General features: G+C 31.3%; 1 protein-coding gene and 1 long non-coding RNA gene across 3 annotated transcripts in view; one reads left to right on the top strand and one right to left on the bottom strand.

Moving 5' to 3' along the window:
* Window positions 1-25785, top strand: part of LOC143073039 (cytosolic purine 5'-nucleotidase-like) — a 95032-nt gene that overhangs the window by 17251 nt on the left and 51996 nt on the right. Inside the window, exons 4-5 of the mRNA XM_076248274.1 lie at window positions 4498-4615; window positions 16655-16750. Coding sequence (XP_076104389.1) covers window positions 4498-4615; window positions 16655-16750 — 214 coding nt within the window. The remainder of the gene's footprint in view (window positions 1-4497; window positions 4616-16654; window positions 16751-25785) is intronic.
* LOC143073041 (uncharacterized) overlaps window positions 18769-25785 on the bottom strand; it is a 38932-nt gene continuing 31915 nt past the window's right edge. For both annotated transcript variants that reach the window (XR_012977379.1, XR_012977380.1), the window contains exon 2: window positions 18769-18979. This is a non-coding gene — a long non-coding RNA (uncharacterized LOC143073041). The remainder of the gene's footprint in view (window positions 18980-25785) is intronic.

Here is a 25785-nt window from a genome sequence, read left to right on the forward strand (position 1 = left end):
TGAATCATTCAGAGGAATTTCAAGAGTACACCTCGCTCTCTACAAAAGTATGATCGTAAGCTTGTGTTATCTTCATGAGATTTTTTGTTTGTTAGGTGAGTTTCTTTTCACCTGGACAACATGCCTGCACGACAAGATAAATCATTACAGAAAAAACCATCAACGTTGTTAAAGAATACAACTGTATGTTTTAGTATATGCATTGTATAAATTATTGATTGATGTTTACTTAACCTCCAGTGGCAAATATTTCAGGCATGTTCAAAGCAATTGATAAAAAGTAATATAGGGAACATGTCAATCGGACAGCAACCTATCAAATCCTAAAACCTAAAAACATACAGCGGTCAATATATATGCTATAGTATGCATTCATGCTATTTGTAAATTTTTACTTTGTTAAAATTTTTTGTTGCATTCATGTGTACCAACAAAATCGATAAAAAATGGTATCTAACAAGTGATAAATTTACAGTACATTTGTAACTTTGAAAATTATCCCAAATCTATCACTATTTTTTACCGTATCCAAGGAGTATGTACCAAAATTTTAAAAATCTAAAACAACTTGCACTAGTAATATATTTCATTTACAAAATTATGTTAAATTATATATTTAAAGTTTTTTTCTTTTTTTTTCCTTTCAACCAGATGTTCCGTGATTTTTCATTGCACCTGAATTCACGCCTATTTTCAGGTGACAAAGGTTATCTTTCAAAAATTTACAAATACTTATAAATGACGATTTTTCTGTATGACATGCAATCTTTTGAAAAGCAAAACATTGTTATTTTATGTGGTCATCAATGCAACAATTACCAAAATATGATTTTCCAAATGATAAAATTATGAAATGTCAGAACAAGATAATGAAAATTACTCTATCTTAAAGATGTAGTGATTGGTTTAGTGATCTAGTTTCACAAAAACCGAAATTCAGGGTGTTTTGTAGACAATATCAATAGCTTGAGTGATTAGCGTGATGACAAGATGTAAAGATGTCTGGAGATGTAGCTTACGCGTAGAAATTTCATCTCCGTCTTTTTTATCCTTTAAAGTGCTCCACCTACTTAGGGTAAAAAAAAGCAAATATAGGGAAATTATTGTGCAACTATAAAGCTTGAATCATATATCAAGTTTTGTTTTAGGCAATGATTTAGTATTAAAGAATTGTGCATATCATGCTACTTTTGAACAGTGCTTTTGAACTAATGAGAGAATGTGAAAGTCTACACTTCTGTAATGTCATTGCTATTCCAGTGTACTTATATTGCCACTAGACAAAAGAAAGCATAAGTTCAAAATCCCTTATTGTAAAGTGACTGATTAAGGGAGGGAAGAAATTTTGCTAATTACGCAATTACGATAAAAATGAGAAAAATACACTCAGGAAATTTGATTCTTTTAGGGAAATTAGATTCAGGGATAACAAAAATTTCTCTCTATAAAAAATTACTGTCATTTATGAAAATCACCATAAAGTTTTATTCTGAGTTGACAAATTTTAAAGTAAGGTTATCATTTGCTATATATATGATCATAATTTGTGTGTTATTTTATTTCTGTAGTGACAATTGAAACTTGGAATGTAACTTTTATTCTGACAATACCCTGGTTATCTTCCTTGTTAGTTATGTATACAAACAAGGAGATGTGGTATACTTGTCAGTTTGACAACTCTAGTACCGACCTTAAAGGACAGAAGACACAGATTTGAAAAAAAAATATAGGCTACCATTCAACTACCATTCAACCTTCATAAATTAGCAATTCCCATTCCATATGGCAAGCTATAAAATGTCCTTGTATGGCAATATGTGGAACAATTCAAAAGAAAAAACCAACGAACATATTTATACTCCTGATAACAATAAAGGGAAAAAACATTATGGCAGACACCAACTAACAACAACCACTGAATTACTTGTTCTTGGTTGGGGAGAGACATGTTTATACATTATAAGTCAGAATAAAAATTTCTCCCCCCTTAGGCAGTTTGCCCAATCAGTATGGTTTCAATAGGAATTTAACTCATAAATTAATATAATGAATGAGAGTATAACAACTGCGCCAGAATTAAGTCAGTTAAGATCTGGGGGAGGAAAATTTATTTTTTAAAGTATTATAGCTTTTAGTTTTGTAAAGTATCTTGGGATGCACTAAGCACATGACTCAAGCAATTATAATGGCTATTAAGGATTGTCAAAATTCTAAAAGATCAAGTTGTATAATGGCTTGAAACGTATGTCGTAATGACGTTATTTCAATCTTCAAATAGAAATCTTTACCTTGAAGTGCACTGAACAACTGCATCTTTGAGGATTATTGTTTCTAGTTAACATTTATTTAATCTAAATCTCTTAATTCTAATATTTTTTCAAAGGGTAAAAAATCATGCCAATAAAGTGGTGCTCCTGCATAATCCAAAGGTTAGAAGCACTTGTACATTCATTGATTTGTGCTGCATAACATAAATATTGCTTTAATTCTTTTAGCTAAAAAATTTCAAATGTGACATGCCAGAGTTCTTATGATGGAAGAAGAGTATGAATAAATGTCAGGGACGGATCCAGTCATTTTTAAAAGGGGGTTCCCTACCCAGAAGAAAAAGGGTGTACCAACTATATTTCACCATTCAAATGCATTGATCTTTTTTTTTTTAAAAAGGGGGGAGGGGGTTGCAACACATAGAATCCTCCCCCTAGATCTGTCACTGAATGTTGTGCTTCAGTTATTTTTGATGTTATAACCAAGCTTTTGAGTTGTCCTTAATCTGAGACAACAATACATGTCTTATATGTATCAATTTAGAATATAATTGACATGCAATAGACATTATTAATCTTAGACCTGAAAATTTACATACATAACAGTACTAATTGTATAAGTTTAAAATGTCAGTCATCCACTGGAATGATGTATGGTCAATTTTTGTGTATTTGTATCAAAATCAGGAAGTTACTGAAATTCACTTAACTTTGAATATTTAAAAGTTTCAAAAGTACACTTAGGGTCTCCCAACCATTTTTTAGATAATATGAGGCCTGGTAAAAGCTGAAATTACAAAAAAAATGTCCACAAATAAAAAAAAAAAACATGCATAGCAACATATGAAATTCCAAATGTTGACTCAACCCCAAGATATCCTCCTGCCCCTGAATATAAAGTGATTGTCCCCTTATTATACTGTGAAATTTAAAGTAAATAGCCCTGTTATGAATTAAATTATGACACCCCTCTTATTTAATTGATTATATCATTAAGTAAGCATTTTGAAAAAAACACTTGCTTCTATTATTTCTATTTTTTGCCCATGAGAGTCCTGACCTTCATCAAAATCTTCAGCAGACAAGTTTACATTGTAGACCGCAAAATGCACTAGGAAGTATCTTCACATGTTAAAATTGATATGATATTAAAATAAGTTTTTTTTTTGCGCTTCTTTCATGTGATAGATATTTGACAATTAATGACTCAGAAATTGACATTTATTGATAATTTTATAAGGATAAATGCACCTTGATGTTTTTGATGACAGAATACAAAAGAATCCCTTCTAAGATGTGCAAGTTGGAAGGTACAGATGATGTTAATATTGTGGAAAAAGTATTTTAAGTCTATAAAACTGACCCTTACTTCAAATGTAATAAAAATATAAAACAGGAAATCAATGTAAATAAAGTTGAATAATAAAATGTCTCGTCTTTGTGAAAAGCTTTATAAAAAGAGCATTATGTTCAAATGAAAATGCTGTTTTTCATATGTTTGCAACCTCAAAGCAAATTTAAGTTATAAAGATGGGATACCTAAAGAAACTCATTGATCAAAGAGTCAATATAATCAGAGAGAGTTGTTCTTAGAAATAAATCCCTTGTAGATTCTTTTAGCATCACTTAAATCTTTAATAAAAGAAACAAAAAGCAACACAAAAGTTACATTGGTTGTAATAAATGTTATTCACTTTACAAAACTCATCACATTGACTGCTTTTGTAATGTTTGCTGTTTTTTTTAAAGGAAACCTATTCTATCTGTTTTTGGCATTACCAAAAACCACATTCACTATAGCTGTTACACATACTAAGATCAGAAGCTTAGATATATAAAAAAAAGACTGATTTGATATTTTTTTTTACAGGGTATAAATAATTAAAATTGGTATTTTAAGATAAATATAGTTATTATAAGAAGAAAGACTGATCATGCTGATGGTACTTTCAACTTATTTCAATTTAGCTTTGCCAGTTGTCTACAATTTCCAGACTGAACATAGAAGTTGTTTTTGATTTTTTTTGTCTGCAGTTTGTTTTCTCTCTCTGATGTTCAATTTCAATCGGTTCAGTGAAGAAAGTTTAGAAGTTTTTAAAGATTGCAACAAATTTAGTCATGTCATTCAATCAATTTTTGATTACATTTGATTTGCTTTACCAATGTTTAATTATTCTTTTTATTTTTGGATATACATAATGTATACATGTTAAAATTCTTATATTTTCAGTGTACAAATCTCCAGAATATGAAACCCTAGGATTTGATTTGATAAAGAACAAGCTGCTAGAGATGGGTTACCCTGAACCTATTGGAGAGTTTGAATATGATCCAACATTCCCAATAAGGTTTGTATAGAAAATTCTCACATAGAGAAAAAGAGAGAGATATGTGAAAAGTAAAATAACAAAAATACCAAACTCTGAGGAAATTATAAACTTGCCTACAGATTAATAAATGCAGATTATAAAATTAATGAATACAAGTAAAATATTCCATGAGATAGATGGAAATGACAATTACATCAAAAAGATAAAGATTCTATTTTGACATAAAATTTTCCAGGGCACAAAAGGGACTTAATTGTATGTAATAGCAAATGTAATGGATGAAAACAGACATTGAAGATATTTTACTTTACTACATTGGTTAGAGGTATAGGGGGAGGGTTGAGATCTCACAAACATGTTTAACCCCGCCGCATTTTTGCGCCTGTCCCAAGTCAGGAGCCTCTGGCCTTTGTTAGTCTTGTATTATTTTAATTTTAGTTTCTTGTGTACAATTTGGAAATTAGTATGGCGTTCATTATCACTGGACTAGTATATATTTGTTTAGGGGCCAGCTGAAGGACGCCTCCGGGTGCGGGAATTTCTCGCTACATTGAAGACCTGTTGGTGACCCTCTGCTGTTGTTTTTTATTTGGGCGGGTTGTTGTCTGACACATTCCCCATTTCCATTCTCAATTTTACTGTTACGTGTATATGTATACTTATATTTTATTTCAACTAAGGTTTGTCCAGCAGAAAATTTCAATCTGAAACATTATATTTTAAGAAAAAGTTTACAGTAATGCAAAATGAATCCAGATGACCCCAGGTCTCCAGCCTTTCAGTACAGGTCAAGTAACAATGTTTTTTTATTACTTCCGGAGACAAATCAGACAGTTAAAGCATTCTTTTTAGTGAAAACTTTTGATGCCATGTATTTTTTTATTAACCCTCTTAAAAGTTTGACTTCCACCTATCAAAGTTGATGTTTACTTCAAACAAACCTAAGCACATCAACAATGGTCACTTAAGGTTAAGATGTTTTCTCACTCTTTATTGAGTGTAGCACATCATTATAGAGATTTAGAAAACCCTCTTTACCTTGACAGTCTTCATTATAGGAATATAAATTATTCCCATCACTGCCAAGCTTTAAATTAATGATGAAATTTGAGTTAATTGTTTAATATCATGTATTTATTACCCCTTAGAACATTGATATTGATGCTGCGATTTACTGCACAAAAATTGAGCATTGAATGGTATCATATCCCTGAAGAAAATGTGTTTTGTTTTCTTTTTTCAATTGATTGATTTATATTTGTTGTTTAATTGAATACAGTTGTCAGTGGGTGATTTTATTGAAGTAATAGAGGATTTATTGTAAACAGAAGTACAAAATTGTTGCACAATTATGAAAATCAAAGGGTTTTCATTAGAACTTTGTTACTTACATATCTATTCCATATACATGTGAATGGTTTCAGCCCACCTCATTTTGTGCATGTATTTAGTTCAGCTATTTAGTTTTATATTATATTTAGGGTGTGCATCTATAAGTACTAGAGGTGTACTATGTTGGTGGTTGGTGTGGCTGTTGTACTTGGCAATATTTTGGTTTCCGTCATTGGTGCTGTATTTGGCCTATTAACAGAAACTGCCTTTGCTTTCTTCATGCTGGTGACAGATAATCAAAGATCACTAGCATTTATACACATCTGATCTAGATTCCAGTATAAATATATGGCTTTTCACAAATGGTATTGGTTGTTGTCTCCCATCACAGACTGTTACAAAAGGACTTTTCTTGGGGTTTAATTTTGTTTAATTTTATGCTGATTCAGCATTCTACAGATTTTCCTCAGTCTACAAATATGATATTATAATTTGTTTTAGTGACATCCTGAAATCATCCACAAAATGTATCACATAAGATCTAAAGGTCACTTTGTTTTTACCATTTAGTACTTGAAATGAATAATTCAAGATGTGTACTACAGATTTTGGCAGATGCTTTCTTAGAACATCTGCACTTCAATTAATAGACAATTAAATTTTCAAAATCTATAATACTTATATGAGTTTGAACTGATTTAATTGATTGCAGCTCTTAGTAGGTTAGAGTCTTGTTGATTTAAAAATCAGGATTTCGATTAATTGTTTTTCATAAATATCTGAAAAGTTTGTGTTTGAGTCTATATGTACTTCTACAAAAAAAAGGGAAAACTGCTTTTGTATGATGTCACCACCTTATTTACTTTGAAATCTTGACTTGTGAAGTTCATCTTTTCATTTGAAATTTTATGATACTCAGCTTTAATACAGAAAATGGAAATCTTCAATTCAAACTTTTTTGTAACTCTTAGATTTTTAAAGACCCAAAAAGTATAAGGAATTATCAAATATCCTCTGTCAGATGTTGTCAAATGTCAATATTTATAGTTTTGAACTTAAATTGTCTTTTATATCTGCTAAGATTTTAAAATTTCAAATAACCCCAAATCTGCCAAAATAGTGTCATTTTGAGGTCTTGTAGTAAATATTCAGATATTGCAACAACCTTACCCTAAAAGATTTTTTACTATAAAAACGTCTTATTGACAGATATTAATGTATAAGAATATATTTGCGGATGAGACAGATCTCATAGTTAACTTTACAAAATACTATGGGTAAAAACTGATATTTCTACACTAGAATATCTTTTACCACATCTTCTTCTTTTCTGTAACTTCTTCCTGCTATTGAGGAGCACATCCAAAAGGATTCAAAAGTCAAGGGTAATATTAGATGAACACAATCTAAAGATGGAAAATATCTTCCTATTCTGTTTTTTAACAGTTTTTTATCAAAGATTTATACTTTTTTGCAATTTTAGTGGCATTATGATTCTTTATTTACCATTTCTTTTCTGTAAAATTAATTTGACCAAATAATGTCCCTCATCTTGAAGACTGAAAAGGTTGGGGGACTGAAGGTTTTAACTTACTAGCAAGAATGGCCAAGTAATGGTGTTTGTTTATAACAGATCTAACACAGGTGAATAAAGTTTGCCAAAAAAAAAAAAGGAAAAGAAAAAGTTTTTGGCACCTGAAGATTAAAGTGGTTCCCTTCACCAATCAAAATAAATATTCTCTGATTGGCTTAATTAATCTCCCCGCCAGAGTTACATAAACGTTCACTTTAAACTTAATTTCTGTCTTATTTTAGCAAACCAGATGTTAGGCACAACGAAATTACTATATAATGGCTTTCAGTCCTGATGTTTGTAAAATCAATCTTCTTACCATAAACTTTTGTTTAAGATTCAGTGGTTAAAAGAAATATAGCTTTGAGCTGCAACTGCATGTATTGTTTAGAAGTAATCGTTTAAAGTTTTACAAAGAGTTAAAGAGGCATTTCGAACTTAGCCAAGAACTCCCAATTCGTTTGAAACATGGATTTTCAATTTTTGTTAAATTGCAGTTGCAACATGCAGACATTAAAGTCAAAATGTATACAGTTTATGAAATGCACTAACTATCAAAACACTTAAAATAATCTTTGAGCCAAGTTTGAAAATTGAGGTTTGAATACCAAGAAATAAAAAAACATTATTCTTACTTACAAGTGAAAAATAGTATTCACCAATTGTTTTCCATCCAAATTCTGAAAAAAAAATTGATTAGATCTGTCCAAGCGTTTTTCAATAAAATTATGGACTTTCTGATGTTAATGTGGTTCAAACTGTTTAGATTTTTGATTTTGAAGCATTGTAACTAGACAACAAAGCTAACACTGCTTAAAAATATGATCTGATTGTCTTGGGTTTAAGACAGTGTGAAAACAATAATATATACCTATAGAATGAAATTTACTTTGCTACATAACTTGTCTGTATCTTTGCAGATTGATCTTATGTTTCAACTATCAAGGTGAAGGTCAATGTCAAGGTCAAAAGTGTGGAAACATAGTTTTTTTTATTATTATAAGTAATAATCATGTTCAGAGAGGATGCAGTCTCCCAAATGTCTTTGTTATTATTACTGTGCATTTTCTTTATTGCACTGTGATTAATAAGTAATTTTTAGGTCAAAATTTCAATAATTTTTATCGTTATTTTAATGGAAATTAGGTCAGATTGCTAAAAACATTATTGTTTGTGATGATTTACAGATGTGAAAGGTTATTAAGACTGCCAATTAAACAGTAGTTATAGCTAGGAGAAACATAGAGACAGAAGTAAATGAACATATTAAGACACTTCAAGTTGTATGTTTCATTCACCTTTCAAGAAGTAGTCAATCTAAGCCAGAAAGATAACAAATTGACTGCACATTTGTGCAATAAAATAATTCTTTGTCTTAATTTACAAAAGAGAACATAGAATTGTAATAAAGTGTTATGGTCAGTTGGTGAATTGGCCATTATGAACATTTGTTCTAGACAGTTTATTTATTTTTTCTGACACCTGTCAAATTATCCTGATTGGTGAGAAAAGCTTTTTTGAATTCTCTTACTATGACTGGGCTGACCACACTCTTTTATTAATAGGATCATCTAATTATCCTTAAAAAAAGTTTGATAAAAGGTTAAATTAGAATTAAAAAAAGACATATCCATGAAATAAAAACTTGATTTGAATTGCAGAACTGTGTAGGTACTATCTTTTGTCTTGGTCATGTGTATATAAAAGTTTTCTACAAACACCTTTCATGCAGTTGCCAACAGAGCTGTCAAATACTTCAATCTTTCATGTATACTTTAGAACAGCTAATCTTTTATTCAGATTAGCTTTCCAAAATTGTTTCAGGTTAAATTTATGTACAGTAAATCACAATCAAAATCATTGATAGTAAGCTGGTTCTCATGACACCCAGTGGCAGATCCAGAACTTTTCCTAAGGGGAGCCCACTGACTGAACTAAGGAGGGACCCGCTCCAGTCATGCTTCAATGATTCCCTATATAATCAACCAAATTTTTCCCACCAAAGGGGGGGCCCGGGCCCCCAGGCCCCCCCCCCCCCCCCTGGATCCGCCTATGACACCTATAACAAATTCAAGACTTTGCAAGAAAGGTGAATGATGCCAAAGGGACAATGGAGATCATAATTCAATAATAAAGTTACAATGCCAGGGCTGAAAAGAAAAAGACCAACAGACAAACAATAGTACACAAAACACAACATTGAAAACTGAAGATTGTCAGCAACAGGAAACATTACAAAAAAATGGATTAAAGAGATGTAGATAAAATTCTAGTCAGAAGATGAGTAAAAGGATAAATTTGTTAAGGCATGTATGATTTCAGTTGTAAGTTAAATGATTTAGTACTGTATGTTTTTCTTTTTTATTGCTGTACCATTGTGACATTATGATTGAAGAAGCCTGGTGAAAGGCTCACAGCTTAGTATCAAATGATGTTAAAAGCATACTGTTGTATTACTACTGAGTATAGTAGGTGTCTACCAGCCATGCCAAAACTTAATGGTTCTGATGTCCCCATAAATCTTTTTTAAAACAGTAACAATATATTACACATGTTGTGAAAGTTGCCAAATGGAAGATAGAGTGATATTGAGGAATGGTATGCACGGTGCAATTTCATGCATTTACTCATCGGCAGTTGAAGAGCTGGCAATTATTGACTTTTCATCTTTTTTTCACTTTCATGCTACATTGATAGAATTATGCAAACAATTTGTGCAGCATTTGGCGGGTGTTTTTTTTATCTTTGGTAATTATGTGTATTAAGATTTTTGTGATCGTTAGAGCTAGCAGTCTTTACATGTTTCAATTTGCAGGAAATTAAGATATGACATTAGATAATAGATGAGAGATCTATTATTACACAATACTGTTTGTTGGTTTTGATAGCTAGAGTTTCTGATTCAATGATATGGTTGTTTTTAATTGGCCAATAGTGAATTCTGGCGAATGCTTTAGGTTGTTGAATACCTTATTATTGGACAATTTAGTTTTCTTTAATTTCTTGAAATAGTTTACCTTGATCTCAATGAATTAGAATAGAATACTGATGGTATCAATGATTTTGTCAAGCAATTTTGTGAAAATGAGTCATTGATTGATTGGTTGAGTGATGGAAGTTGAACATATACCCGGTAGGCTAAATTGTTGAGAGAACAAGTTTTCAAAATATCAGTAAAAAAACATATCAAAATAAGTCTTTTAAATAAAAAAAAATGGAATTGAAATATATTATTAGCATTTAAAAACCATTCTGTAGTAAGAATTATTATGTAAGATATATCCTTCTTTTGTCAAAAAGCATTTTACTTTTATTGAAATTGAGGAAAACTAGAAAAATGTAAGCAGATATATATCTTTTATACAAAAAGATGGACAAGTGCATAATTTTGCTGTTGGAAACCTAAAAATCATTTTGATTAAAAAGTAAAAATTGAGAGGTTCATTGCAGAAAGTTGCGTTCTGAAGATTTATTGAAATGTATTGAAATTCAATGACTGGTTTAGGACGATTTGTGACAAACAATTGGACATATCAACATACTCTTTTCACCTAAAGAGATGGTGCCACATGTAGAGCAGGATCTGCTTACCTTTCCTAGGCTCCCAAGATCACCCCAAGTTTTTAGTGGGGTTTGTGTTGCAGAGACAGTCTTTAGTTTTCAAGTTGTTTTGTATTGTGTACTATTGTTTGTCTGTTGGTCTTTTTTCTTTTCTAGCCATGAAATTGTCAGTATATTTTTGGACTTAGGAGTTTGAATGTCCTTCAATATCTTTCGCCTCTCTTTTACTGTAAATGATAAAACTGTTGATCTTCTTGCATAACAAAAGTAATGCAATAGATTTCTAAGGATTAAGGAGTTTGAAAGGCTTTCAAAAGAGCTATTTTTGTATCTTTAACTAAAACAAATCTTAAAACCTTTTTATAGATAAAACTGATTAAAAATTTGACAAACTCTGCAGTATTGTGTCTTTCTATTAAAGATAATTTTTAGAAGTATTATACATTGAGAGATTTTGCAGTTACATATTATGAGCATGGTGGGGGGTGTTACTTATCTTGGAGTTAGAACGATGATAACAGAGACATTTAAATTATAAACTATAAGTTTTACATTTGACATTCAATTTTGCACCTTTTGTATTCAGAATTCTTTTTGCCCTGTCTATGGTAGTACTTCTTTCCTTCCCTAAGTTAAAGATTTGTTTAACTGACATTAAAAAATTTTGTTGAAGGTAACATTTACCATGAAGATGAAGTCAACCTGAAACTGTACCCATGGTCATTATTTAGTGGCATCAAGGGGTCAGACTTTTAGATTCAATTTGCCAACTTCCTTTGTCAACATTCCTCCAGAGGCTATCTCTGTACACTACGTTTTTTTCTGGGCCAATAAAACCTGACCTAGGATATATAGCCAATAGTTTTGAAACATCTTCAAGAACAGGGAACATTTTAACTTTATAAAATAGAGATAAACTAATTAACACAAATTTAAGATTTTTTTCATTTAAATATCATTCTAGTTGAATTGACATTGACTTAGATGACAGGAAATGGCCAAACTGTGAACATCATGATCAAATTTTCTAGATTTGTCCATTTTTAAGATTGTTTCTCTGCGACCTAATGTCTGAGTAGAAAGGATGCTATTCATGTTTTTTTAAGTGTTTACACTGGAAGCATTTTAAAAGTCAGCTGTTCTTATTAATTACAAGGAACACTAATAGTCTTTAACTTTTACTCTCAAAAAGTGAAGAAGTTTTTATAGCATTTCCTGTTTAGAGAGCTTTTTACTGTTTTGTAATTTTCAGTCAAAATTTGATTTTGCGATAAGAAAATTTGTGACATTTGTTGGAATCTGAAACTGTCATCATTTGTGAATAACTTCCTGCCAGTTTATGCTGTAATTTTAAAGATAAGCATGCTTGAAATCTTGACACTGTAAAGAAAATTTAATGGAAATTTCATATGTGATAATTGGAAGCAGAAAATAAAATACTTGGGTTTTCATATCACCCCTGCAGTTGAAGTATGAAGATTTCCGGAAGAAATTGTTCAAGTTATGTTACATATTATTTCAGTATGACCTTGATGTAAGATTTTTAAACATAAACATACTACTTTCTAGTATGTCAAATAAAGGATAAAAAAAAGGAAATGCCAACAATACAATTTTTTCTCTGAAAAAAATATATCCCATCTGATTTTTAGCTCACCTGGCCCGAAGGGCCAAGTGAGCTTTTCTCATCACTTGGCGTCCGTCGTCCGTCGTCCGTCGTCGTCCGTCGTCCGTCGTCCGTCGTCGTCCGTCGTCGTTAACTTTTACAAAATTCTTCTCCTCTGAAACTACTGGGCCAAATCAAACCAAACTTGGCCACAATCATCATTGGGGTATCTAGTTTAAAAAATGTGTGGCGTGACCCGGTCAACCAACCAAGATGGCCGCCACGGCTAAAAATAGAACATAGGGGTAAAATGCAGTTTTTGGCTTATAACTCAAAAACCAAAGCATTTAGAGCAAATCTGACATGGGGTAAAAATGTTTATCAGGTCAAGATCTATCTGCCCTGAAATTTTAAGATGAATCGGTCAATCGGTTGTTGGGTTGCTGCCCCTGAATTGGTAATTTTGAGGAAATTTTGCTGTTTTTGGTTATTATCTTGAATATTATTATAGATAGAGATAAACTGTAAACAGCAATAATGTTCAGCAAAGTAAGATCTACAAATAAGTCAACATGACCAAAATGGTCAGTTGACCCGTTTAGGAGTTATTGCCCTTTATAGTCAATTTTTAACCATTTTTCGTTAATTAAAGTAATCTTTTACAAAAATCTTCTCCTCTGAAACTACTGGGCCAAATTAATCCAAACTTGGCCACAATCATCTTTGGGGTATCTAGTTTAAAAAATGTGTGGCGTGACCTGGTCAACCAACCAAGATGGCCGCCACGGCTAAAAATAGAACAAAGGGGTAAAATGCAGTTTTTGGCTTATAACTCAAAAACCAAAGCATTTTGAGGAAATCTGACGGGATAAAAATGTTTATCAGGTCAAGATCTATCTGCCCTGAAATTTTCAGATGAATCAGTCAATCGGTTGTTGGGTTGCTGCCCCTGAATTGGTAATTTTGAGGAAATTTTGCTGTTTTTGGTTATTATCTTGAATATTATTATAGATAGAGATAAACTGTAAACAGCAATAATGTTCAGCAAAGTAAGATCTACAAATAAGTCAACATGACCAAAATGGTCAGTTGACCCGTTTAGGAGTTATTGCCCTTTATAGTCAATTTTAACCATTTTTCATAAATTAAATTAATCTTTTACAAAAATCTTCTCCTCTGAAACTACTGGGCCAAATTAATCCAAACTTGGCCACAATCATCTTTGGGGTATCTAGTTTAAAAAATGTGTGGCGTGACCTGGTCAACCAACCAAGATGGCCGCCACCGCTAAAAATAGAACATAGGGGTAAAATGCAGTTTTTGGCTTATAACTCAAAAACCAAAGCATTTTGAGGAAATCTGACATGGGATAAAAATGTTTATCAGGTCAAGATCTATCTGCCCTGAAATTTTCAGATGAATCGGTCAATCGGTTATTGGGTTGCTGCCCCTGAATTGGTAATTTTGAGGAAATTTTGCTGTTTTTGGTTATTATCTTGAATATTATTATAGATAGAGATAAATTGTAAACAGCAATAATGTTCAGCAAAGTAAGATCTACAAATAAGTCAACATGACCAAAATGGTCAGTTGACCCCTTTAGGAGTTATTGCCCTTTATAGTCAATCTTTAACCATTTTTCATAAATCGGAGTTATCTTTTACAAAATCTCCACTGAAACTACTAGGCCACAATCATCTTTGGGGTATCTAGTTTGAAAAATGTGTCCGATGACCTGGCCATTCAACCAAGATGGCCGCCACGGCTAAAAATAGAACATAGGGGTAAAATGCAGTTTTTGGCTTATAACTATGAATTCAAAGCATCTAGAGCAAATCTGACAAGAAGTTAAATTGTTAATCAAGTCAATATCTATCTGCCCTGAATTTTTCAGATGAATTGGACAACTGGTTGCTGGGTTGCTGCCCTCCAATTGGTAATTTTTAAAGAAATTTTGCCGTTTTTGGTTATCTTGAATACTATTATAGATAGCGATAAACTGTAAACAGCAATAATGTTCAGCAAAGTAAGATCTACAAATAAGTCAACATGACCTAAATGGTCAATTGACCCCTTAAGGAGTTATTGCCCTTTATAGTCAATTTTTAACAATTTTCATTAATTTGGTAAATATATGTAAATTTTTACCAAATATAGTTCTCTGTTACTAATGGGCAAAGTTCATTATAGATATAATTGTAAGAAGCAAAATCGTTCAGTAAAGTAAGAACTTCAAACACATCACCATCACCAAAATACAATTTTGTCATGAATCCATTTGTGTCCTTTGTTTAATATGCACATAGACCAAGGTGAGCGACACAGGCTCTTTAGAGCCTCTAGTTTGTTGAGCCTGCGACTTTTGTTGCAGAAAGCTTGACATAGGGTTAGTGATCCGGTGGCGGCGTTAACTAACTTCTTAAAAGCTATATATTTTAGAAGGTGGAAGACCTGGAGGCTTCATACTTTGTATATGGATGCCTCATGTTACAAAGTTTCCGTCAGTCACATGTCCAATGTCCTTGACCTCATTTTCATGGTACAGGGACTACTTAAAAAAAAGTTCAAATTTTTTGTAATGTTAAAAATCTCTCTGATTATAAGTAATAGGATAACTATATTTGGTATGTGCGTACCTTGTAAGGTCTTCATGCCCGTCAGACAGTATTCACTTGACCTCGACCTCATTTCATGGATCAGTGAACAAGGTTAAGTTTTGGTGGTCAAGTCCATGTCTCAGATACTATAAGCAATTGGTATAGTATATTCTGTGTATTGAAGGACTGTAAGGTGTACATGTCCAACTGGCAGGTGTCATCTGACCTTGACCTCATTTTCATGGTTCAGTGGTCAAATTTAAGTTTTTGAGTTTGGTCTTTTTTTCTAATACTATATGCAATAGGTCAACTATATTTGGTGTATGGGAATGTTTTATGATCTATATGTTAGTCGTGCAGGTTTTATTTGACCTTGACCTCATTTTCACGGTTCATTGCTCAGTGTTGAGTTTTTGTGTTTCGATCTGTTTTTCTTAAACTTTTAACAATAGGTCATCTATATTTGTTGTATGGAAGAATTGTTAGCTGTACATGCCTGCCTGGCATGATTCATCTGACCACGACCTCATTTTCATGGTTCATTGGTCAATGTTTAGTTTTCTTGGTTAATGTTATTTGTATGTGACAGATGTAATAAAGCTTTATATTTAGGACTATCAACATAGTATCAATGATAAGTAAAGAAGGCGAGACATTTCAGCCTGTGCTCTCTTGTTGTTATAATGAAAAAGTCACAATAATTTTGGAATTTTCAGTTTTTCATGCACCCTTAGTTGTATTGCTGGCTCATATAAGCAGGCCCTATAAGTGTCAATTTTGCCAAACAAATGATCATTTGCATTCTATATTGGTGTTGTATGTACTGGATTGTTTATATTGATAATGATGGTTTAATCTGTTATTGCCCCCAGTGGGTCCATATGATTGCTATAATAAAATAGTTGATTTGTTTTGAATTAAAACTTGTATTCTGGCAATCAAATGATCTGATATTGAATAGATTCTGTTAATCTGTTTCTCATAAACAAAAGATAATATCATCATTGCAGTCTTATGAAACTGCTCAACACATTGGAGATATTTTGTGTCTACATTTTACCACCCAGATCCTTGAAACCATGGAAATATTACACACTTACATGTAGTTGTGCACTTGCTTGTATGGACTTTTTTGGGGACCCCCCCCCCCTTTTTTTGTTCCAGAATCTTTTGATCAATTTTCTGCATAATGACATGCATTTATTGTATGGGATGGTCTAGTTGACCTTTGCATGTTGACCAAAGTTGTAGCTTTTTCTCAGATTTTTGTTCAGGATGCAGACATCAATATCCTCTGGAATCACCATGGTTTTTGTAGCTTTATTTCATCTCCTCTTATAAAAAGCATGTCTATTAACTCTTGCTGATACATTTTATTTTTGTTTCAGAGGCCTGTGGTTTGATTCCACGTATGGAAATCTACTGAAATGTGATCCATTTGGAAACATCATGGTTTGTGTTCATGGTTTCAAGTTTATGAATAGGTAAGTGATTTAATTTTATTTTCCAATTGATAATTGATACGACAAGAAGATTCAAGCAGATGACACTATTTCAGAAAACAAAAGGTATGTATTTACATGTTCAATATAATTTATGTAAGTTTAAAAAATATTTTCATCACATTTTTGTCAACTCTCAGAACTTTGCTTATAATAATGAGGTAAAACACAATCAAGTATCTTAAGAAATAGAAAAATTGACAATACCATTGCAAAAGAATACAAAACGAAAAGATAACAGTCCTCAAAACACTGCTTAAAAAGTAACTGAGCAACTCAATCCTAATCAAAAACCAGGGTTGATCTCTGGTGTTTATGTTCATGTGGAATCCTTTACTTTTTTCATGGAAAGTATACAAATTTAAATTAAGATTTTAATTAACCATCAATCAATCAATCATACAAATTTAAGATTAAGACTTTAATGAACTTTGATACTGGCACAGGTTAGGCAATCTAGATTTGAAATTCTAGGAAATAGCCATAGTATTATTAAAATATAATATGATCACCCATGACCTGAATTTTATATAAACAACAAGTAGTATTTTGATGAAAAAGAGTTACAAACAAAAGCTTTTCTTCTCTATTCATAAATTCATAAATCGTTTGATATGACATGTTCTATCATAAAGCTGTAGGAGTCCTATATAGATATATGTGGTATGAAACATAAACTGAAGATGCTGTTGAAAATTATGATGAGAAAATTTCTCATAAAGACACTTTTTCATAAAATTATGATTGGTGTGCTTTGTTTTGGAGGAAGTCATAACTTATCTTACACAATTTCAAGAGTAGAAGGTGCGAATAATTGTTCATTAAATGAGTTTAACAAACGTTTGTTACGATGAAGCAGAAAGAAGCAATATGGCTATGTACTATAGAAGATCACAAAATCCATAGAAAGAGCTACTTGATATATCTATTTTAGTGTTTAGCACCTGTCAGTCATATGGAATTCATTATAAACTCTGAAAACTTCAGTTTGTTTTGTTTAGAAATTACATATTTCATGAAAAGTCATTTGTTTATTTAAGAACAGCACTTGGGTCATAGAAATAAAGCTGGAAAAAAATAAAAATTTCCCATAACTCTCTGCCAGTGTTTGCAGAGTTTTACATTTTTTCTTTTGATTTTTTTTTCTCTCAATTAGTTGAAATGATTCCTAGTTTATTAAATTCAATATAATACTTTTCTGTTAAAATGTTTTATGATATGCAAATGTATGTCAAATCAGTCTCTTTTTTCCTTAGTTTTTTTTCAACATGTTTAACTGTAGACCATTTATATATTTCACAAAAAAAATTACACAATGTGTTATGGAAATAGAAAAAGGATATTTTTTTGCTTAAAATGCAATTTTTTTTGTAAATTCATGAGTATTTCTGTAAAAAAATAACCAATATTATTGCTATGATTAACAAAGTACTTTTGGTGTGAGTCTCTATGAGACAGCAACTCAAAAAAATAGATATATGTAAAGTTACTTCGGAAAGATTTTACATAATTTTGCAGAGAGCAAACTCAACATGAATGTCCATTTTGATCTCTAGTTTTCTTCAAAATACTACTGACGTTGCAGTTTTAATAACCATGACAACGACCACATGCAGTCCATATTCTATTGGAATTAGAACATGGCTTTTTTCCAGAATGTCATAATATAATTTGTGTCATAATGGATGAAGCCAAAGATCAACAGAAGCCACTGCAGTAATATTTGATAGAAATAGAGTATGGTCAAGCAGGAACCTGAGGAGTTTATATGAAGCTTGATTGATTGATCGTTGGTGTTGTTAGCAACTTTCAGCTTTTTTTTACTTGAGGACAGTTGTATTGGTGCATGGAGGGAGTAGGAGTGCCTGTAAATGCCTTGAAAGGACCATGACCTTCAATAGGAAAATTGGCAATCTTAGTCAAGATCTTTAATTTATTTTGTTAATATGCCTTCAACCCCTTTGCATAAAAATGTGGATTTCTACAAAAAAGGCAATGTGTTCAGGATTTTAAATTTATTTTTAATTTTGTCACAAAACCTTGACACTCAGGAGTACATTTGTACAATTTTAATGACTGCATGTTATTGCGCCACATGTTCTAAGTTATGTAATGTGTTTGCATTGTCATTGTAAGTTTTCTCCTTTTACAAGCACCTGCATCGAATTAGCTTGGTACAGTCCTTCTTTTTAAAGTACAAGGTCATTATACCTGAAAAAGAAATGTTACTTAAATGATTGATAATTAGTTGAAAGTTATTTTTATAGATATTTAATTTTAATCCTTTGCATAATGGTGACAGACTGAAGTATTTTCAATGATGGATTTATCATTTATTTCACATCAAACAAATGGTCAAAACTTAACACCTGTGTCCAGTGACCATGCAATAACCTTGACCGTCCAAAATCAAGGTGTGCTACAATCTTCTTTTGTTCAATTAGCAAAAACTTCCAAATAATTGTAGAAATAAATATATGATACCATTGATGATCATTGATGGTGATAATAATGTCCTTCCTGTTAGCTATATAAAACTTCTAGTTTTGACTATTGATTCACCTTTTGAAAGAAGTCTTTATCTATTTGTTAGTTTAGTCATAGATGTAACACCCATCTATGCTTTAGTTAATAGGTATAGGAAGATGTGGTATCAGAGTGCCAATGAGACAACTCTCCATCCAAGTCACAATTTATAAAAGTAAACAATTATAGGTCAAGGTATGGTCTTCAACATGGAGTCTAGGCTCACACCAAACAGCAAGCTGTAAAGGGCCCCAAAACTTACTAGTGTAAAACCATTCAAACAGGAAAAACAACAGTCTAATCTATTAAAAAAAAAAGCATTGATAGTTTTGAAAAAAATATTTCCTTTCAATAGTTACAGTGGAATGTTTTAAACACCCCTCTATCACACCCTATTACTGGCTATCACTTTAACAGATACATTAGGATCTGTGTTATAGATTGCCATTTAAAACAATTGTTTATTCTATTGTGTAGAGAAGATTTTTGTCTGCGGTTCTAGGTGTCATTGAAATACAATGGATTTTGCAATGGTGTCCTGTAGATTTTAATCTGTGTTTCCTATTCCATTGGCTGTTACACCCTGACTGGTAGTAGGGCGTGTCTATCTAGATACACAACCAGGATGTGAGACAGGTGTGAAATGTTTTTAAATCCTTGAAATCCAAGTTTTCAATGGTAAATTTTGTAATTCAATGACCTTGGATAAGCCTCCTGCTTCCCAAGGAACAAGTGTTCTTCAAATCAGTCTAAAGTTTGCCATGCTTCTATACATTAATACATTTCTGAAACCATCTGTTTGTTTTGTCGTAATTCTCTTCTTTCTTGTGGCTAGTATTCTGTTGTTAATTCTAAGTGTTCATTTTTCCTCAGAGGTTTTGTCTCAAAAGATCGGTTTCTTTCCACGATAAATATGATTTGGGGATTAAAGATGAACACTTGCTGTTAACATGGATGTTTTCTTGAGATGCTATAACCCATGATATTACTCTTTATCACTAATTTACCCATTATGTTGTTATTTTCTTTGACAACGGGCACGTGCACCCTTTGTTTCTAGCAATAATTTTTTATATCACTGTACTGTGTCATTAAAATCAAAGAAAATTTCGTAAAATAGCGATAATTTTGGTTATCACAAAATAAACGAATCTTTCATTGTTCTTTTTATTATTTGTTGTAATGTAAGTTTTAATAAAAATGTGTTAAACTAGTATATCTCTCTTCTAATCGGTAGGTAACAAAGGAACTAAAAACTGTTTTGAACTTTTGAGAAAGTCCCCAACAACAGTATATTTTTCTAAGATGTGTTTTTACTTTATAATCTATTGTTTGATTAAAGGTGGATGCTCCTAATTCCATATAATTTAAAAAGTAAATTGGAGGCTGTCAATCATAAATGCCAGTATCTATGGAGTACTTCACAGTATGCTGAGTATTAATTTTGGCAAATTATTTTCAGGGAGTTGTTTATTAATCAATATAAACACTTTAACATGATAAAAATTGTATTCATATGTTGTGATGATAGCTAGGATGCTGCGTACTATCTTTAATGTAATGAAATATGGCTTAAATAAAAGATAGGATAAATCTTGCTTTATGTAACTGAAAGTTGTTGAATACTCATTGGAGAGTGCAATGTCAATGACAATAATACCACTGTTAATAAAAGAGGATGTGGGTATTCCTGTTTGTCAATTAAACAGCAACTGAAGGTCAAATTGAACTGCAACTGAAAGTCAAATTGAACAGCAACTTAAGGTCAAATTGAACAGCAACTGAAGGTCAAATTGAACAGCATTTGAAGGTCAAAAAGCAAAAAGAAAATGGTTAGATGTTTACAATAGACAGGTCTTACAATGAGTAGAGGAAGACTAAAATAAGCCCAGAAAACATGTGAAGAAATTTATTAGTGATTTTCAAAGATCTACCTGGTCATTTTTAAACATTTTCCTAAAACAATGAAAAATATCAAAAGGCAACAACAGGCACATGAACATGTGGCTGGGTTAAACTTTTTTTCTCGAATCAAATACCTCCTTGTACATGTATTTTGTAATACAGTACTGTTGAAATTCACCATACACCATCTGAATATACAAAGACAATCTAGAGTACCCTTGAACTCTACATCAGATTCTCCTAAATAAAATTTCATGATATATATCAGCGTAATCATTGTACGACTGACACAGTTTTCTTCTATTACATAATATATTTTTAAGAAGGCTATATGAATTTCTTATACATTATTGAAATAGCAAAAAGATATAAAGGATGTGTGGTTAACATACAGGATACAGCAACCAAATGACATAGAAAAATCAAAAATACATTTTCAGGTTAATATACAGCCTAACAAATGATGTCTTTATAGTTACTCTTGCACAAAATCACTCTGATACAAAATCACCCTGATCATAGCATAGTTGTGAATTAGAGACTGAATATTTGCCACTGAACCTTAATCACCCAACAATCAATCAATCAATTAGAGACTACACATCATTAATACCTTGCTCCCTAGTTTTTTTGTTGGATTTGGACTGACTGTATTCCCTCTATCATACAGTTTTTATTTTATTTTCTAAACTGCTTGTATAATTTTCTAATACATTGTACCTTCCAAAAGCAAAGTATTATTTGCTGATTCCAATTTTAGTTTTCATATTAAAATATGTGGTTTTGAATTTTTGGGTTCAAAATTTGTATATACAGACATTTTTGTATCTTAGAATAAGGCCCTGTATGATAATGTCTCACAGCACATTAACCTACCTTTAAGATACAAGTAATCCTTTGACCTTTGTCATATGTGCAGTTCCTGACAATTCTTTGTATGAAAGGTAGTTGACCAGCTTATAGAAGTGATAATCCAGGCTTGAACTTTCTTATTTTAGGGTTGTATAGTCTATACAAACAAATATTATTGTTTGTAATTGTGCAGGATTTATATGAATGTAGGTGAATAGAGAGGTACAATCATTGATGGAAGTCAAAGGTTTATAAGAGAGATTACCTTGCTACCCAGAGGTACTAATACAATTTATAGTATCATTTTTAGACATATACCAATGAAAAATCTCCCCCAAAATTACTTTAAATGTTATGATCTACCAGTAAATTACAAAAGTTCAAATACATGTACATTATTTAAGATTTTAATTATTCAAGTTTAGCCAATTACAAAATTGGGTATCTATCAAACAGTTCTTGTAGAAATAAATAGTAAAACCAGAAAATTCGTAATTTCACTGAGCTTTTAACTGGCTTGTTACTGATAAGTGTTAATCCTGGAAATTACTTCAATTAATGCTGTTAGTTCAACATATTTCTCTGAGTAGAATGATAAATGATTTTTCAGTTTTTTCTATTTCTTACTTAATTTTTTTATATTCATTTTAATTCATGAACTGTCAAAATGTACTTAGAGTCTGGTTTGTGACATCGAACATAAAAACCAAATTGTCTATGGAATATTGAGTCTAATGTCCTGTTCCTTGCTTAACAAATATTTCATAAGAATATCATTAAGTTAATACTTAGATGCTGTCATTTCTAGGTCCCATTTGAATTATTTTTCAAAGTAGCATAAATTGTGCAGTGAAATAAAAATTTCTTATGTTTTTATTCTTCTGATATTGGATTATTTTAGATGAGTGCAAATGGTCAATAAAAACCTCCAAAACATTGTTTTAATTGCAATAAAAGAGAGAGATATTATGTATCCTGTATATGGTCCAGATTAAGGCCCTAATCTCTATATACCAGGTACACAGGTAACAGTAACTGAAGGTCGTCACCTCTGGGATTGACTTGCGGTTTTCTGTAACAAATACCCATTCATATTAAATCTTTATATTTTTCATCTGAAAGATAGATTAGCTATATATTTCAAGAAGAAATACAGGTTTTCTAAAGTTTTTCTTTCTTCTTTTTTCTGTTGATATAATATATTGTACCGCTCAGTTGGGGTAGTATTGTAGGGTGTCATATCTTTTGAGATTTAGCTGAGAGCTGTTCGACATTATGACCTTACAACACAATGTTGTCTAACTATACTCTATGGTTCAATGGAGACATTTAAAAAATAGAAAGAAGATCAGGGGAAATAGATGAAAATTAAGTAGGTTTGGGTGATGACAGATTTTATCAGGGCTCACTTAACAAATATGAGATGCTATTCAAATGGGTATTGATATCTGAAGGTTGAACCCAAATAATTATACAGAAAAAGAATGACAAAAAGTACTTCTAAAATTTAAATGAGTTTTGCTTCTAGCTGTAATCTAGTATAATAACTAATGTTAGGTGCCTGAACTGTTCACCCAAGTTGAACTTGGAAACTTTAAATGTTTTTATTAAAAGTTTAAATATTAATTCTTGAAATTGTGGTTAATAAGGGATCAAAAGAAGAGATCTTGAACCTTTCAGGCATATGGGAATTGTGTTTGTTTAATAGAAATTATAGAGAAAGAGGAAATTGTCATTTTAATAATCCTTAGGAAAAATATTTTCGAAATTAAAAAGTTTAAAATGTTCTTATAGTAAACACGTGGCTTGAAAATTAAATTTAAATATTTTAATTTTGTAATAAGACAGTCCAGGTGTTACACTTTGTAGTAAAATGTTGAAAAGCAATAACAATTATTTTTGAAAAAAAAACCATGTATATGTTATGATAAAACTTGTTAAATTTGTTTAAATGCTTATCCAATGTAAAACCACAACTCAAAAAGGTATAGAAAAAACAGAAATATTTGAAATAAGCTTTTTGTGTGGTCTTAAATTTAAGTGATTTAACAAAATGTAGTGTCTTTCTTATGATAATAAATATTCTTTAAAAAATATTTGGGCTCTAAACATAATCCATTTACTAATCTTTTAAGTTATTAGGAGCATATTACAACAGCCAGTTTTAATTGTGGGCCTTTTGCAAGTTCAAAGTTTATGGGAAGTGTAAAGTTCATTTGGTGTCAAGGATTAAAGTATGTTAAAACTTATTTAAGTCTCTGACCTTGGTACTGTCCAATTAACAATAACCATCATGCTTAAAATGGTACATTATTAAGTCTGATTTGGTCATATAGTTGTCATGATTCCATTAAGTTTCATTTATGTGTTTGTTCATTTAGGTAATTTTACTTTAATGCTATAAATAGCATGCACACTTATTACATAAGGAAAAGTTTTCTATAAATCCTACCAGAGCAATGCTGTCCAATTATTCTGACACATTGATAATGATTTTCCAGCTAAATTCCTATGAATATTGTAAAATAATATATCAATGACAAAGAATACAACAATGTTGGATCATAAAGACCTATATATCATGTTTGAGTGAATGTGGTTAAGTTTTTTAAAGGATATGTTTCTCAGAAACTTTTTGCATTCTGTATTAAAAAGAAAATGTGATATGATTGCCAATGGTACAAATCTCCACAGGAGACCAAATGAAACAGAAATCAACAGCTATAGGTCACTGTAAGGCCTTTAACAATAAGCAAAGCCCATACTGCACTTCTGTTTCCTTGTATTTTACCATTACAGTGTTGATTTATAGTATTTGGTTCTTTATTACATAACATAGATTTAGAACATTAAAGGATGTTTATTATTACTGCAAATAATTGTGACATAATTGAAGAATATCACTGTACATAATAATTCAGTCTGATAGCACTATATGATGCAGCAATTCCTGAAATTGCTTAAATTCATTTCCGATTTGTCTATTGTTTAGCAGTCATTTAAATAAATGTATGCAATAATTTTTGAATAAAGGTTCATTCTACATGTGAGACTTTGCTCATATAGCGCTATTTTGATGCAGCAATTCCTGAAATTGCTTAAATTTATTTCCGATTTGTCTATTGTTTAGCAGTCATTCAAATAAATGCATGCACTAATTTCTGAATAAAAAGTTCATTCTATGTGTGAGAATTTGCTCTGAAATCTATTTTAAATTTTCAATGAGGTTTCACTGCTTTTTTTCCCTCGCATAACACTTTGGCACATGTGCTTCTGAACAGCATTTAGGAATCTATGACCAACATTTTTGTCTTGTTTTTTTCATGAATTTATAAACATGCCAAGAGAACTACAAGTCAATTAACCAATTTCTTCTTTATATTCGAAGAAATGTTTATAAATTGAATAACAAAAAGTAGTTTTCTTTTCATTAAAAAACGGAAATTATTGGAAAAAATGTATATTTTTGGGGCTTTATGAGTTTAAAAAAGTTTGACATTTTGTGTATTTTTTGTGGAAAAAAAGAAAGAATCGGTAACGGAAAGATTGACGTAAACACTACCACTTTCATTAGTGAGGATCATTAAATCTCCATTCCATCATTTATGTTTACTCTGCCATGATGGCTCAATGAAGTAAATTGAAAGTAACAGGCCTTTGATTGGAAAACCATATATTACAGACATTATTCATTATAACTCATCACTATTGGATAAGAGGGGGAGAAAGTTGTC

This window comes from Mytilus galloprovincialis, chromosome 4, assembly GCF_965363235.1.
Source record: "Mytilus galloprovincialis chromosome 4, xbMytGall1.hap1.1, whole genome shotgun sequence".
In the NCBI taxonomy this organism is placed as follows: domain Eukaryota; kingdom Metazoa; phylum Mollusca; class Bivalvia; order Mytilida; family Mytilidae; genus Mytilus; species Mytilus galloprovincialis.